This window comes from Notechis scutatus, chromosome 2 (genome assembly GCF_049901735.1).
Source record: "Notechis scutatus isolate UNSWTSFEM ecotype Mainland chromosome 2, rNotScu1.2, whole genome shotgun sequence".
NCBI classification, from domain to species: domain Eukaryota; kingdom Metazoa; phylum Chordata; class Lepidosauria; order Squamata; family Elapidae; genus Notechis; species Notechis scutatus.
The window spans coordinates 106,145,822-106,158,791 of NC_142010.1; the positions used below are offsets into that span (position 1 = coordinate 106,145,822).

At 36.0% G+C, this 12,970-nt stretch overlaps 1 protein-coding gene across 6 annotated transcripts in view; it reads left to right on the forward strand.

Annotated features, from left to right (window-relative positions):
• The first annotated feature begins 284 nt into the window (after positions 1–284).
• QTGAL (queuosine-tRNA galactosyltransferase) overlaps positions 285–12,970 on the forward strand; it is a 147,796-nt gene continuing 135,110 nt past the window's right edge. For 3 of the 6 annotated variants that reach the window (XM_087955686.1, XM_087955687.1, XM_087955689.1), the window contains exons 1-5: positions 285–786; positions 1,522–1,567; positions 2,981–3,097; positions 3,221–3,320; positions 8,877–8,941. In XM_087955686.1, coding sequence (XP_087811812.1) covers positions 1,535–1,567; positions 2,981–3,097; positions 3,221–3,320; positions 8,877–8,941 — 315 coding nt within the window. In that variant the 5' untranslated portion in view covers positions 285–786; positions 1,522–1,534. The remainder of the gene's footprint in view (positions 787–1,521; positions 1,568–2,980; positions 3,098–3,220; positions 3,321–8,876; positions 8,942–12,970) is intronic. The other 3 variants (XM_026667605.2, XM_087955685.1, XM_026667606.2) reach the window with 1 other exon arrangement.

Sequence of the window (12,970 nt, forward strand, 5' to 3'; positions counted from 1 at the left end):
CGAAGGAAAAACACGCCCGCTTTTGGCCCCGCCCTGCTGCCGCTCTAGCCTTGCTGTCTCTACTCTTCCGCGAAAGCGGGTGGATGGCCGCGTGCCTGCTCAGTTCTGACCCCCGCAAAAGAGGGGGTGGGGTGGGGTGGAAATCGGAGAGCTCCAAAGAGCGAAAGACGTGCACAGGAAGGAAAGACCAGCCGAAACCATTGCACTCGCCGACCTTTTTTCTATCCGCCCCCTGTTTCCTGCTGGGTGTCTACTTCCTCTTTCTGTGCCCCCTTTTACTACCTGTGTACAGCATTTGGTGAAACCCTATGACTTAAATTTCTTGGTTGGCAACTGCATTTCCTTCACCCTCTCCTCGGAGCTTCACTTGTATTTTCTAAGGGCGTCTTTTTTCATCAGGATATATATTATCATGCAGCTATATAATCCGAAATTATAGCAGGAGTTGAGAGAGAGGGAGGGGAAAAAAATCACCAGCGGAATGATAATCCTTACTTGTGAGGGAGTCACATTCTGTTTTTTTGCATGACTTCTTTTATACCTGTCCAGGCTTGGTTTATTTTATTTTATTTGAATTTATAATTGCAAATGGATGTCTCTAAAGCAGTCTGTCAGGAAGCTGGTAAATTGCCTCCCCTTTTACCAGACGGTGTCTCTGCAAATGATCCTGGACTTGTCAAGCAAGACCATTCACACAGTCCATCATCTCCTTTCTTTGGCAACACTGAATTGCAATCTGTTGCTCCTTTCAACAGGAAGGCAGGAGGAAAGTGTAGGATTCAAGTGGTATGTTCCATATTTCTTCCAAATTTACTGTGGCTTGGCTGGTTTTGTGCAGAAATATCAAAATACAAGATTTCAGATATATGTAGCATCATGAACTATCATTGATCATGAAAAAGGCGCATACTTAACTGAAGGACCTTGCTACTGACATGGTAATCAAGGGTGCAAAGTGGTTGCACTCATAAATTAGTCATTTCTTTTAAGTATGCTAGGGTATTAAGATGTGTAGAAGAACATATCTAAGTATTGGTTACAAATGTGTGTTTGCAATACACTGACATCAATGGGTTACATTTTGTGTACTTTAAGAATCAAAATACCCCAGAACTGTATATTTTGAAATAAGAGAACAGTGTGTCTTATTCTTTTACAATATTGTATAATATAGCAGCTGTAGTTTTATCACATGCATATTTATATAATTTTATTTTCTACTATTCAGTCATGTTCAATTCTCAGAGATTTCATAGTTTTCATGGCAAGTTTTTTCAGAAGTGATTTGTTGTTGACTCCTTCCTAAGACTGAGAGAAAGTGACAAGCCCAAGGTCACCAAACTGGCTTTGTGCCTAAGGTGGTACTACAACTCGTGGACTTTTGGTTTCTAGCCTGATGCCTTAACCACTACACAAAACTGGCTTTCTTATAATATGTATAATAATTAGTTCCTAATCAGTTTTTAAAAGTAATTTCAATTTTCTGCTTATTAAGACTTTTCACTTTATTTACTCTGAAAGTGGAAGCACCTAAATGGTCTGGGTTGACCTAGAAAAAATAAACCAGGTGAGATAGGAAGGAGTATTCTGAAACTAGTGTCATATGTTTGCTAAGAAAATAGTATATATATATGTCCATGTAGTAATAGGAGTATTAGTTTAATACTTAAATGTATTAAAATAATACATTTCTCTAAAATTTTTCATTTGGTTGTTTTTAAAATGTGTAGGCTTGTGATTCCAAACTCTTTTAAGTTGACTAAGCTTACTGATGGTGGTGGGAGCTGTAGTAAGAGATCTGGAGGATACTAGTTTAGGGAGGTTGCTCTTAATTTTCTCTAAATTTCCTGAGAGGCCTTGGTAACCTGCCAAAATGCTTGCCTGCTGTGACCCTGTGGTTATTTTGACATGTTGGCAGGGTAGAGCCTTCGCTTTTGATGCGGCTTAGCTTTAAAGGTCCTTGAAACATCTTGAAAGCACAGCATGAGGTCAAAGGCCATCCCTGTGACCCCCTTCCAGCTCAGTCTATAAGGATGATGCAGCTTGTCTGTTTTATGCTAAAATTGTGGATGGCGAATGCCTCCAAAACCCAGAGCAATTATAAGAATAATCTCCTGTTCTGAGATCCAAGTTCAGTGCAACAAAAGAATTCATCACACTTGGTAGAGGGGGAAAGGGAGCACACCATGGCAGTTTGGGGTACAGATTAATTAGCTCCTTATACAATCTGTTGTTTTTTTATGAGATACATTGTTATCTCTTAAGATATGCATTTTCATATTGCATTTTCTCAAAGTTTGTTAGTACTTTATGTAAGAATACTGAAATAAATATAATGTAGCTCAAATTTGACTCTGAAAAAGAATAGTTGCTGATGTAGTTGTAATTGGAATTATGAAGTTTGGAATTAGTTTATAATCACATATTGTTAATACCTTTTACAGAACAATTTCTGATTTTGTTTGATGCAGATTGGGGATATTAAAATAAAAGTTACCAAAGTAACTTTTGAAAAAGAATCACTGTCTTCAACAGTTGAATGAAATCTGGGATATAAATTTAGAAAATATATACAGTACATATATGAATATAGTAGTTCATTTGAAATCTGCATCTCTAGATGGCATTGTATTCAGAAAGAGCTACTCTTTGTTGATCTCAGCTGAGCCCAAATCAGTTCTGATAATAATTTGAAATAGTGAGGAACCAAGATAGCTTTGGAAAGAAAGAAGGGACCAGAACAAAAGAGAGACATCAACACTCCCTTGTGTTGATGAGATATTAATTGTGTTTGCACGAGTTTTAACAAGGAAAAAGGAATCATTTGTGAGGAAAAGGATAATACTTTTTTCGGCTCAGAAATCATTGCTCTGTAGCATACATAATAAAAATGTTGTATTTGTTGAAATCGGACTTGAAGAATGATAATGCAGCATATTGGTTAATGTTTTATTTATTTATTTATTTTTATTCATGATAGTCTGTGATTCTGCCAGTCTATAATGCTGAGTCTTGGCTGGATGAATGTCTGAAGTCGATTCTGGATCAAGATTTCCAAGGTTCTATTGAACTGTCTATTTTTAATGATTCTAGCACGGTATGTACATTCATAATAATCTATTTTTACTTTTACTGTACTACTATAATTTGAATGCCAGTTCCAGTTAACATTTAATTTTTAAAAATTAAAAACTAACCTTTTGGTGCTTTTTCTTACCAGGATAATTCTATTAATATAATTGAAAAATGGAAGATTTTGTTGGAAGAAGCGGGCATTCGGGTAGTACTGGGAGAAAATTACTCAACTCATCCAGGTGGAGGTAGGAACTTTAAAACTGCAGGTGTAACATTTTCCTCAGCCTGAGAAATCAGGAGATATTTATGATATATTTGTGTAGACATATGATAAAAAAATATAATTGAGCTTATGGGCTAAGAAGTTGACCTGTTCGCTTTTTCCTTTGGTCTTCCCTAATATAATGGTTGCTGAACAAACTAGGACTCATTAAGGAGGACTATTTGAGGGTCCTCCTGAACGTGTAGTTCCCGTTTGAGGATTAGATGGCTGTGCGCCTAGGAGTGCTTTTGTGTAATTTTGTGTTGTGCCCTTACTTGGAACGAAAAGTTATTTTTACAGTTATTGATGATTTAACAATCTCTTGAAGATTACTGGAATGCGCTTTATATTGAAATTGTCCTTGAAGAGCATCCAGAAGCTGGAGCTGATTCAGAAAATGTGGCACATGCATCTCCTTTAATCTATGCACATTACACTTTCGCTCCATAGGCTGAATTGGTATACTTCTAAATGCAGTTCAAGTTGCTAGTGATCTTCTTCTTCCTAGCATATTCCCGCAGATGCAGGGTCTGTTTTTCAGTTCATTGGATGCCACTTTGCATGGTCAATGATCTGAAGTTCAAGTTACTAGTGATGCTGGTATTTTATACCAAAGTATAAAGCAGTTGCCCAAACAAAATTAAAGGCAAAAGGTCACTGCAATAATAATTTAATTGCTTTCTGAAAGCAAGGAAAGTTGGGAGTTGTGCAGGTAGCCCTCAACTTACAACTTCTGCTTAGTGACTGTTTGCAGTTACGTCACAGAAAACAGTGACTTATGACCACGAGCCGAGGTGGCGCAGTTAGAATGCAGTACTGCAGATTACTTCTGCTGCCTGCTGCCTGCCTGCACTTTGGCAGTTCAAATTTTACAGGCTCAAGGTTGTTGTCTGGAGGACTGCTTCTCCCTGATCATTTCTACCCATCTCATTAGATATTGCAGAAGAAGCACATTATGAGGACCGAGATTGTTGGGGGCAATATGCTGTAAACTGCTTAGAGAGGGCTGTAAAGCACTGTGAAGCGGTATATAAGTTTAAATGCTAATGCTAATTATGAGCCATGTCAATTAAAGAAAACAATCTAATGGGATCCAGGAAGAGAGGCTGTTGTGGAATGTGATTGAAGCTCACCTGTTTTGCTTGCACATTGACTTGGACAAGTACAGGAAGGTGGAGCCCTAACTGCTTGATTTTTTTTGACTTGTCCTGATCTCTTCTTTGGAGAATGCAGTTACTTATATCCTACTAAAGGTCTAACACAACTCCTTTGAACACCATCCAGTGTCATTTGCACATGGGTTAGACTTAGATGCTCCGTTTTTACTGTCACAGAGAAATATTTTCTTGAAGTTTGACTTAATATTAAGCCACAATTGCAAAATTAACAAATTTTATTAAATATAATTGAATGGGATATTGCCAAATAAAATTTGGAAATCAAAGAATATCAGTTGGATACTGTTAGGTGACTTACATTCCTAAAATCATCTATAAATCACGCTGCCTTGCCTGGCAAAAAAAATCAAATATTTTGTATCTTAAATTTCTGGAAATATATCCCTGTTTTTTTGTTTTCTTGTCAATTTTTAATATACATTTCAGAAATATATATCTATTCTTGTATAAGGTTTAACTTGGTTGAAAAGGCCAGTTAAGAAAAAGCGTTTGTTGTAGGCTGGGAAGAAGCCAGTCCGGTTGTATGCTAGACTGAAAAGTATGAATAATGTTAAATTTCTGATTCTAGCCAAAACAAATAGCTCCAGTGTTGTTGGAAATGGCTGGAAAGTAACAGATTCAAGTTGAATTGCCAAGTGTAACCACTCTAGAATGGAGAGCAGTTTATTGGGGTGTGAACTGTGAATGGTTTGTATTGAGTTTTAAAGCTGGTGTTTTAAAGTTGTTATACTTTTTGGGTGAGATTGCTAAAAAGAGGAGAAACGATAAATTGCATTTAGGGAACATTATTAAGACATTTTAATTTGTTCCTACTTTAATTTTTGTAAGCTTATGAACACTTTATGCAATGTATAATGCAATCAGGATTGCCTTTTTCTATTAAGATTATTTTGAAGGTACAATTAAAAGAAAAGGCTGGAAAATGTGATATGGCTATGCTAATCATCTTTTTTTCTCTTTCACACACATATCTTTGTATAACTATATACCGTATATATCTTCACAGTTTGTATATATTCTATTTATGAGAAAGAAAAATGTGATCATCCATTCTCCAGAAATGAAAAATAGTCAGAAGAATTTTTTTTCTAAATACAGACAAACATCCTATGTGGTTCCGTTAATCCCAATATGTCACAATGACTATTTAAGTCTTTAACCCAGGCCTGGAGGTATTTTCTTCTCTAATAATCATGTACATAGGTGCATTGCTGGACCCATACTCCAGAAAATGGCACGGCAGGAAAAAAATAATATTGACTGAATTTAATACCTACTGAATAAAATAAATTGCCTGTAAAATAAGATACTCCATTTATAAAATGAATGAATCTTTCATATGAATATTCCAACCATTTTTTTCTTTTGCAGCCCATTCTGATCAGTAGGAAGAATAAAAATGTGTGCCTCCCACACAGACAGACACACACAGAGACACACAGAGACACACAGACACACACACACAGACACACACACACACACATATTCTTTCATCCTTCTATCAGGTCCAAAACAACAACAATAAAGCAAAAGAAAACAAAAGGACTGGACTGGGTTGGGCTGGGATAAAGGTTATAGGTAGCTGTTTAAGGGAGAGAAAGTGACACAAAAATTGTGATAAAACTTGATGGAGATGAGGCAAGGGAAAGAGAATGGACAGGAAATGGAAGAAAAGAGAACTATTTAGGCAAAACAGAAAAGGTTAATATGTAGCATGCAAATAACTCATCCCAGGCATCCACTGGTTTTCAGCAATCTGCAATCATCTGAAACTCCTCCCCCATTTTTTTGTGAAAAAAGCTTATTTTCCTACTTGTAATATATATGTGTCCGTAAGACAGCAGGATTAATTGCATTTCACCTAGATAGCATATAGTTCATTTGATTTCATTTTTTACTTTTTTCTGCTCCAATAAGAAGACACTTGAGTGCTTTATAGTATGCATTCAGTAATAGGGTTAAAAAGGTGATACAAAGCCTCAAGAAAACAAGATACCCACAACATACCAGTCATACTAAGTTCCCAAAATGTGCCCAAATCCAGCACATTCAGTTCTCCGTTGTGGAAATAGGAGTTACTCCCTATGTCTGGAACTTTTCTGTTGGTTTGAAACCCAGAAATTTTAACGAGAATAGACACATACTTTCAAAATTAGATTTTAAAGTACATATATAGTGCCCCACAAAGTCAGGCCTGGATCACTTGTAGTACTAAGCCATAACTGTTTGTGGGGTCTTTTGGCTTGGTATGATTATCATTACTAACTAGCATTCTTGAGTGTTATAAAACATCATAGCAACAAATAGCTTCACATTAAAGGTGTACCATTAACCATTTCTCTCAATATTACCTTTTTCCAAAGCCACGAAGCTTGGGATTTCATTCTTTAGAAATACTCCAAAAATGGAATTTCTCTTGAAACCAGTTTAACACTTTTTAAAGTTGACTATTTATACATTTTCAGAAAAAAGTATTTGTTTTGTGATTTCTGTGTTATTAGGGTTAACTAGTTAAATATTAATTAGAAATTAATTTTTAAATCTCTAAACTTTTGTCACATTGGAAGAATTTTTTTAAAAAAATTCTACATTTATTTCTGCAAAATAGAAAAATGTTTTTTTTTTTTCTATTTTGCAAAAGTAAATGTAGATTTTTTTTCTTTAAAATGTTTTTTTCTATTTACATTACTCTGTATTTTCTCAGCTTTTGCTATGTATGTTGAGGAAAGGTGTAAAAGAAAAGGAATTGCTGGGTATAAATCCTTTTTAATGCAGAATATGTACATTTGAAGAACCTGTTTAGCTGGATATGTTGTTGATCCCTATATCTTTAGTGATTTACTTTGTTGTAGTTATGAGTAGTTAGCATGTGTAGAGGGTATTTCCTTTGAAAAAAGGCCCTCTCCAGCCCCCAGGGATGAAACAATGTGACAGTCTTCACATCCCGTGTTTACACTGGATTAAGATTCATTTCTGGTTCTTTTCTGTCATGGAAAAGGAACAAGAAAAACAAAAGGGAAAACTCCCCACAAAAGAGAGGGTCAGTGCTTTTAAAGAAACTACCACAAAACTACTTCTTTCCAAGAGTGAGGAATGTTAATATCTCATGGGGTCTTAGGTTTTTACTCCTGTGGCCATGGCAACGTGTTCTTTTCAGTAATGGAGCAGGCCTTACAAAATCGCCAAGGCCTGGCACAGACATTTGACTCTCCTCAGTAGAGCAGTATCACAATGCATTCCTTGCTCATGCCAAAGGCAAGATTCATAGTCCCCTTTTAAAGTTTTTGTACAGAATGAAATATCTGGAATCATAGTTGCCTTGATATCATAAAAGGTTGTTGTAAACAGCTGATGGCTAAGCTGTTTTAGTTCCTTAAATATCTGTTTCTACAATTTAATATATTATTCTATAATAATCTGCACTTCAACAGGTTATTCCTCCTTTGCCCCAAATAATTCTTAAATCACCTAATAATTATTTCACATGAACAGGTTTTTTTTTCCTTTGGCTCAAACACATCAACACTCTCTGTCTTATTTGTTTATTTTCATTTCAATGTTTATTTTCATTTTTTTAAAAAAAAACATTCATTTTTGCATTATAATTATTTTAGTTGATTACGTTGTAGTAATTGAATAATTATTTTTCATTGGTCCTGTGCATTTTTACTATCCAATAATATGAGTTAGTTGAGCAATGTATGAGTTAAAACATAAAAAAAATCCTATTTTTTTAAAAATTATAGTCTTCTGCTTGAGCAGTGACTTGGATTACAAGACTTTCAAGGTCCCTTCCAACTCTGTTATTCTGACCTTCTGATTGGCAAAAACTTTGGATAATAATACAGCACCCTACATAAATAAATTGTGAATTGATGGTTTTCCATGGTACTGAGCAAGGTAAAACCTTGATTAAATGAAATTTGAATGGTACGGGTGCCCATTCAATCTGAATTTGTGCAATTAACATTATTTGCATACATAAATTCATGGAATTAGTATAAAATACCAATTACATACTTACACAAGGGTGCATTGATGCAAAGCATGTCTATTACATCAATTATATACAGTAAACTGCTTTGAAATAGTTGGATTTGCCCATTGTTTGGAAATGAAATATTAAATATTTTTTTACCTCTTGTGTCTGAAGTTTGGATCTTTACTCCAAATGGATCTTTACTTTCAAAACATAGAAAGGGAAAGAAAACAATGAGATCTTCATTCTTCAGATCTGTTTTGGAAAGAATGCTAATTTGTATAGGTATTTGGGCTTTTAAGTTTAATATTACATAATTTCAAGTATAAAATATAAATTGCATTGATTTTCATATACTGCATTGACTTTATTTTATCAACAGTTGGCTTTGCTAAAAATTATGCTATTGATCAGAGTTCGGGGGAGTATCTCTGCTTTCTGGACTCGGTAAGTCTTTTCCATTGTTTATTAAAATCTAATATAAAAATGTATATTTTCAACTGTCTTGTTCTTCCCTTTTTCTTACCATATAATTGTGGCTGATAGTTTTTGATAGCTTTATGTGTTTCATGGAGAACTATTGGATACATTCTGCAGCTATTTCTGCTTAGACCCTTAGTTATTAAAATAGGATTATAAAGTCTATAGTGTCATCGGAAGTGAAGGTTGCTTTGGTTCCCATAAATAGCTAGCGGGCCACATCTTTGATTTAATTATCAAAATTGAAGTAACACACCCCACAGATTTGTAACAGTTTGAATAGTTTGTCAAACTGTAGTTTGACAAACTACAGTATGACATAAAGTAGTAAGTATAAAGTACTGTAGTAAGACAATTTTATTCAACAAGGTGCTCTCCAAATGTTTTTGATTATTTTTCCCATAATTCCCATGATTGATTTTCCAAGTGTTTGAACCTTTCCAATTCCTTTTTATCCATATAATAATGTAAGAATTGAATAAATGGTACCTTCACTTCAAGTCCAGTATCTTGGATAAAATCTATTGGCTCTGTGAGAAAACTTAGTTGTGGCCCACGGGGTCACAACAGCCTTGTTACCTGGTACTTTCAGATTCTCAGAACAATGGAGCAGGACTTAAATATGTTACGTTAAACATGTTCTGTTTAAATATTGAATAAGGTAAGAGCTTCAACAAGTGATCCCAGAATTAATGAGGTCATGTTTCCTAGGAGGACGAGTGCTTTAACTACAGCAACAAATGACACCTTTTCTTTTCCACCAGAGACCTTCTCTGTATTGCTGCCAGAAGCATGTAAGAATTTGGCAATTAGGAGGAGGAGGCTAGTCTAGCAGAAATGCTGCTTTTGGCAGATTGCTATATTAGTTGTCTTACCAGAATCATTTAGACCTCCCAGTGTGCTTTTCCTTCTTTTACCTTAAAGGAGCCATAACAGTGACGAGAACAAAACTAGAGACAATTAATTTCTAATATAAGTTAGCAAACAAGCTTTATTGAATTAGCCTACTGTATAAATAATTAGACTTATATATCTGCACAGTTCTAACTTCAAATCCCTCCTTATCAAATATAAATTTCCATCTGGAATTTTACATCTGTTCAAGAAACCCTCTCTAGATGGTTCTATGCTAACACTTAATGCTATTGGGATGGCTCATTTACATAATGAATCCATTAAATCAGAGTTTCTCAGGTATTATTTTTTGCTTTGCTATTGCTACTACTCAAGAGCTACCTAACAAGGTAACTCTAATGTGGTAAGCTTATTTAGAAAAATATGAAGAAATTATATTTTTTTCAGTCCTCTTGACAGTTCATCAGTACATATTTTTTACATTGAGTTAAAATCTGGGCTACTTACTAGAGACTAACTGAATTGGTTGGCCAATGAAACTGGGAAGTTAATCCAGACAACAGACATTTGTTTCCTCATTCTACTCTTTTTTTCCCAGTAGAACTTAAAAACTAAAAGTCAAGTTTGAGGATCTTCTAGATTTTAACGCTTATGTCTACTTTATTAGTACAGTAATTATTCCTTCTTGCATTAGCCAGCAATGTTTCTTGGTTTGAAGGTATCTTATCAAATACTGGCTCCCTGCTAAATCCTGCTTTTGCCATTGGATTTCAACAGGGTAATCTTAGATTTCTTGTTCTGTTAATTTTAAACTACAAATGCTCTCCACGAGGCTCAGGAGAAAACATAAATTGTCTTTATGCAAGTATCTGTTTCCTGAATATAATGGGAGATTTTATTTCAATATCATAAAAGAAAACTAAACTGAACAACAGCAGGATGGGACCTTGGCCCTCATCAAGAGATTGACAGCTCCTCCTAAGCATATGAGGATTGTCTTTTTCTTTACTAATTTTTTCTCTTTGTTTTCTGAATTAAATATGAGTTTTTTTAGATGATGTCTTTGACATCTATCCTCTGGGAAGTTAAGTTGAGAATTTGTGTCCTACCTACTTGTTCCAAAAAGAGATGCCATTCATCAGCTGATGAATGTTCTTGAAGCAATTCTGTTTTCTCCTTCAGTGGAAAACAATGTTTTTGTTAATTTGTCCTTACTCATTCTACTATTCTTCTGAATATATAGTAAGAGATATTTAATTTGCTTAAGTCCTATGATCCTTGCTTTACCCAAAACATGATGTTTTTTTTTCTCTTCTCTAAATACTTGTCTTGATGGCTATCAAGTTAGGATAACATAAACAGAACAAAGTATGTTTGACTGTGAGACCATATTTATTGATGACCCTGAGCTGTGGAGAAAATGCATCAGTAACAAAGAAAGGGAAAATAAAATGTTACAATTGAACAAAAGTAAACATATTATTGATACAATCTTGTTTTTAGTGGCTATATCTTTCTTAGAGAAGCTAATTATGATGACCTTTCTTAAAGTACCTGCTTGTATTAAGAGAGTGACAATCTTAAGATGGTACTGCTTTTTCTTGTTCATCTTCAGATTTATTTATACAATTTATATGGCTGTCCATATCAATGAGTGACTGAATATCCAGAATTAAAATAGGTTAATAAAAAATAAATATTGTAAAAATTAAAAATACAGGCAGCTAAGAAATCACTAACACAACCAAGAAGAAATAACTGTGGAGAGATGGTCCTTCAAGTAATCCAGTCCTAAAACATAAACCAGCACTCTGAGATGCACCCAGAAGCACACTGGCAACTAGTGCAAGTCATTGGAGTAGTAGTGTTATGTGTGCAGCGTAACAGGCTCTATTTACTACCCATGCTGCCCTATTCTGAAGTGAAGTTGAAGTTTCTGATTGCTTTTCAAGAACAACCATATGTAAAACACACTGCAGAGGTCACGAGGGCATGAGTGACAGTGATCAGGGTCTCCCAGTCTAGGAATATATGCAGATGGCACACAACCTGAAGTTGTACACAGATGACCTCGTAGCCATCCCTATGAGCAGGATGCATGAGCCAAGAGAATTCCCAGACTACAAAACAGGCCCGTCGGAGGCAGTGCTATCCTATCCAAGACCAATAATGGAAAGTTCCAGATACCAGAAGGTCCAAACAGCCAAAGCCTTTCAGTCTCTTTTGTCTTGGGCTAATACCTGTAGGTTCCCATCCAGATCCCCAAAGCGTCTATACCAGGGGTGTCAAACTGTAATTCTTTGAGGGCCGGGTCAGCACTGTAGATCTTCTCTGCGGGCTGGGGGAGGAGGGGGGAGAGATGGAACAAACACCTCCTGCACAATAGGGTGCTGGGGGGCTGTGCTCATCCCTCACACTGTTGAAGCCTGTTGAAGTCATAATGCAATTACTTTCTCCACAGTCTTCCTTAAACAGAGTAGCTTGGAAACTGGATGAAAGCTGATGATTTTTGGCCTGAACAGTCTCCTGCAGCACTTTGCTGCCTAAAATGGGGCATGGGGAGGCACCACGAGTGGGATCTTTGCTATTTCCAGGCTGGCCCCACGGGCCAGATCTAAGCACCCCACGGGCTGGATCCAGCTCACAGGCCTTGACACCCCTGCTCTATGCACTGGGACAGGGCATCTATGGCCTGGGGTGATGTAAAGCTAGGTATCATTATCATATTGGTGATAGTCAAACCAAACTGTCAAATGACTTCATCTAGCAGCCTCAGATAGATATTAAACAGGAGGGGAGAAAGATTGAACTCTGTAGCACCCCACAAAGTAAGAGAGGTAGACTGGATCTCTCTCCTCATTATTTCATTCTGAGCCTGTTGAAGTCATAATGCAATTACTTTCTCCACAGTCTTTCTTAAACAGAGTAGCTTGGAAACTGGACAAAAGCAGATGATTTCTGGAGTAAAAGTCAGATCACCACCTCTGTAAACCTGACAGAAAGCACTTTCTCCCTCAGAAGAATTAACCATCACCCAAACCCAATCACATATTCCCTCCCAGGCAAGCAAGGAAATGTAAGCAACTATCCATCAGATTTGTTAGGAATGTAAGTCACCTAACAGCTATTTGGGTTAGAAAT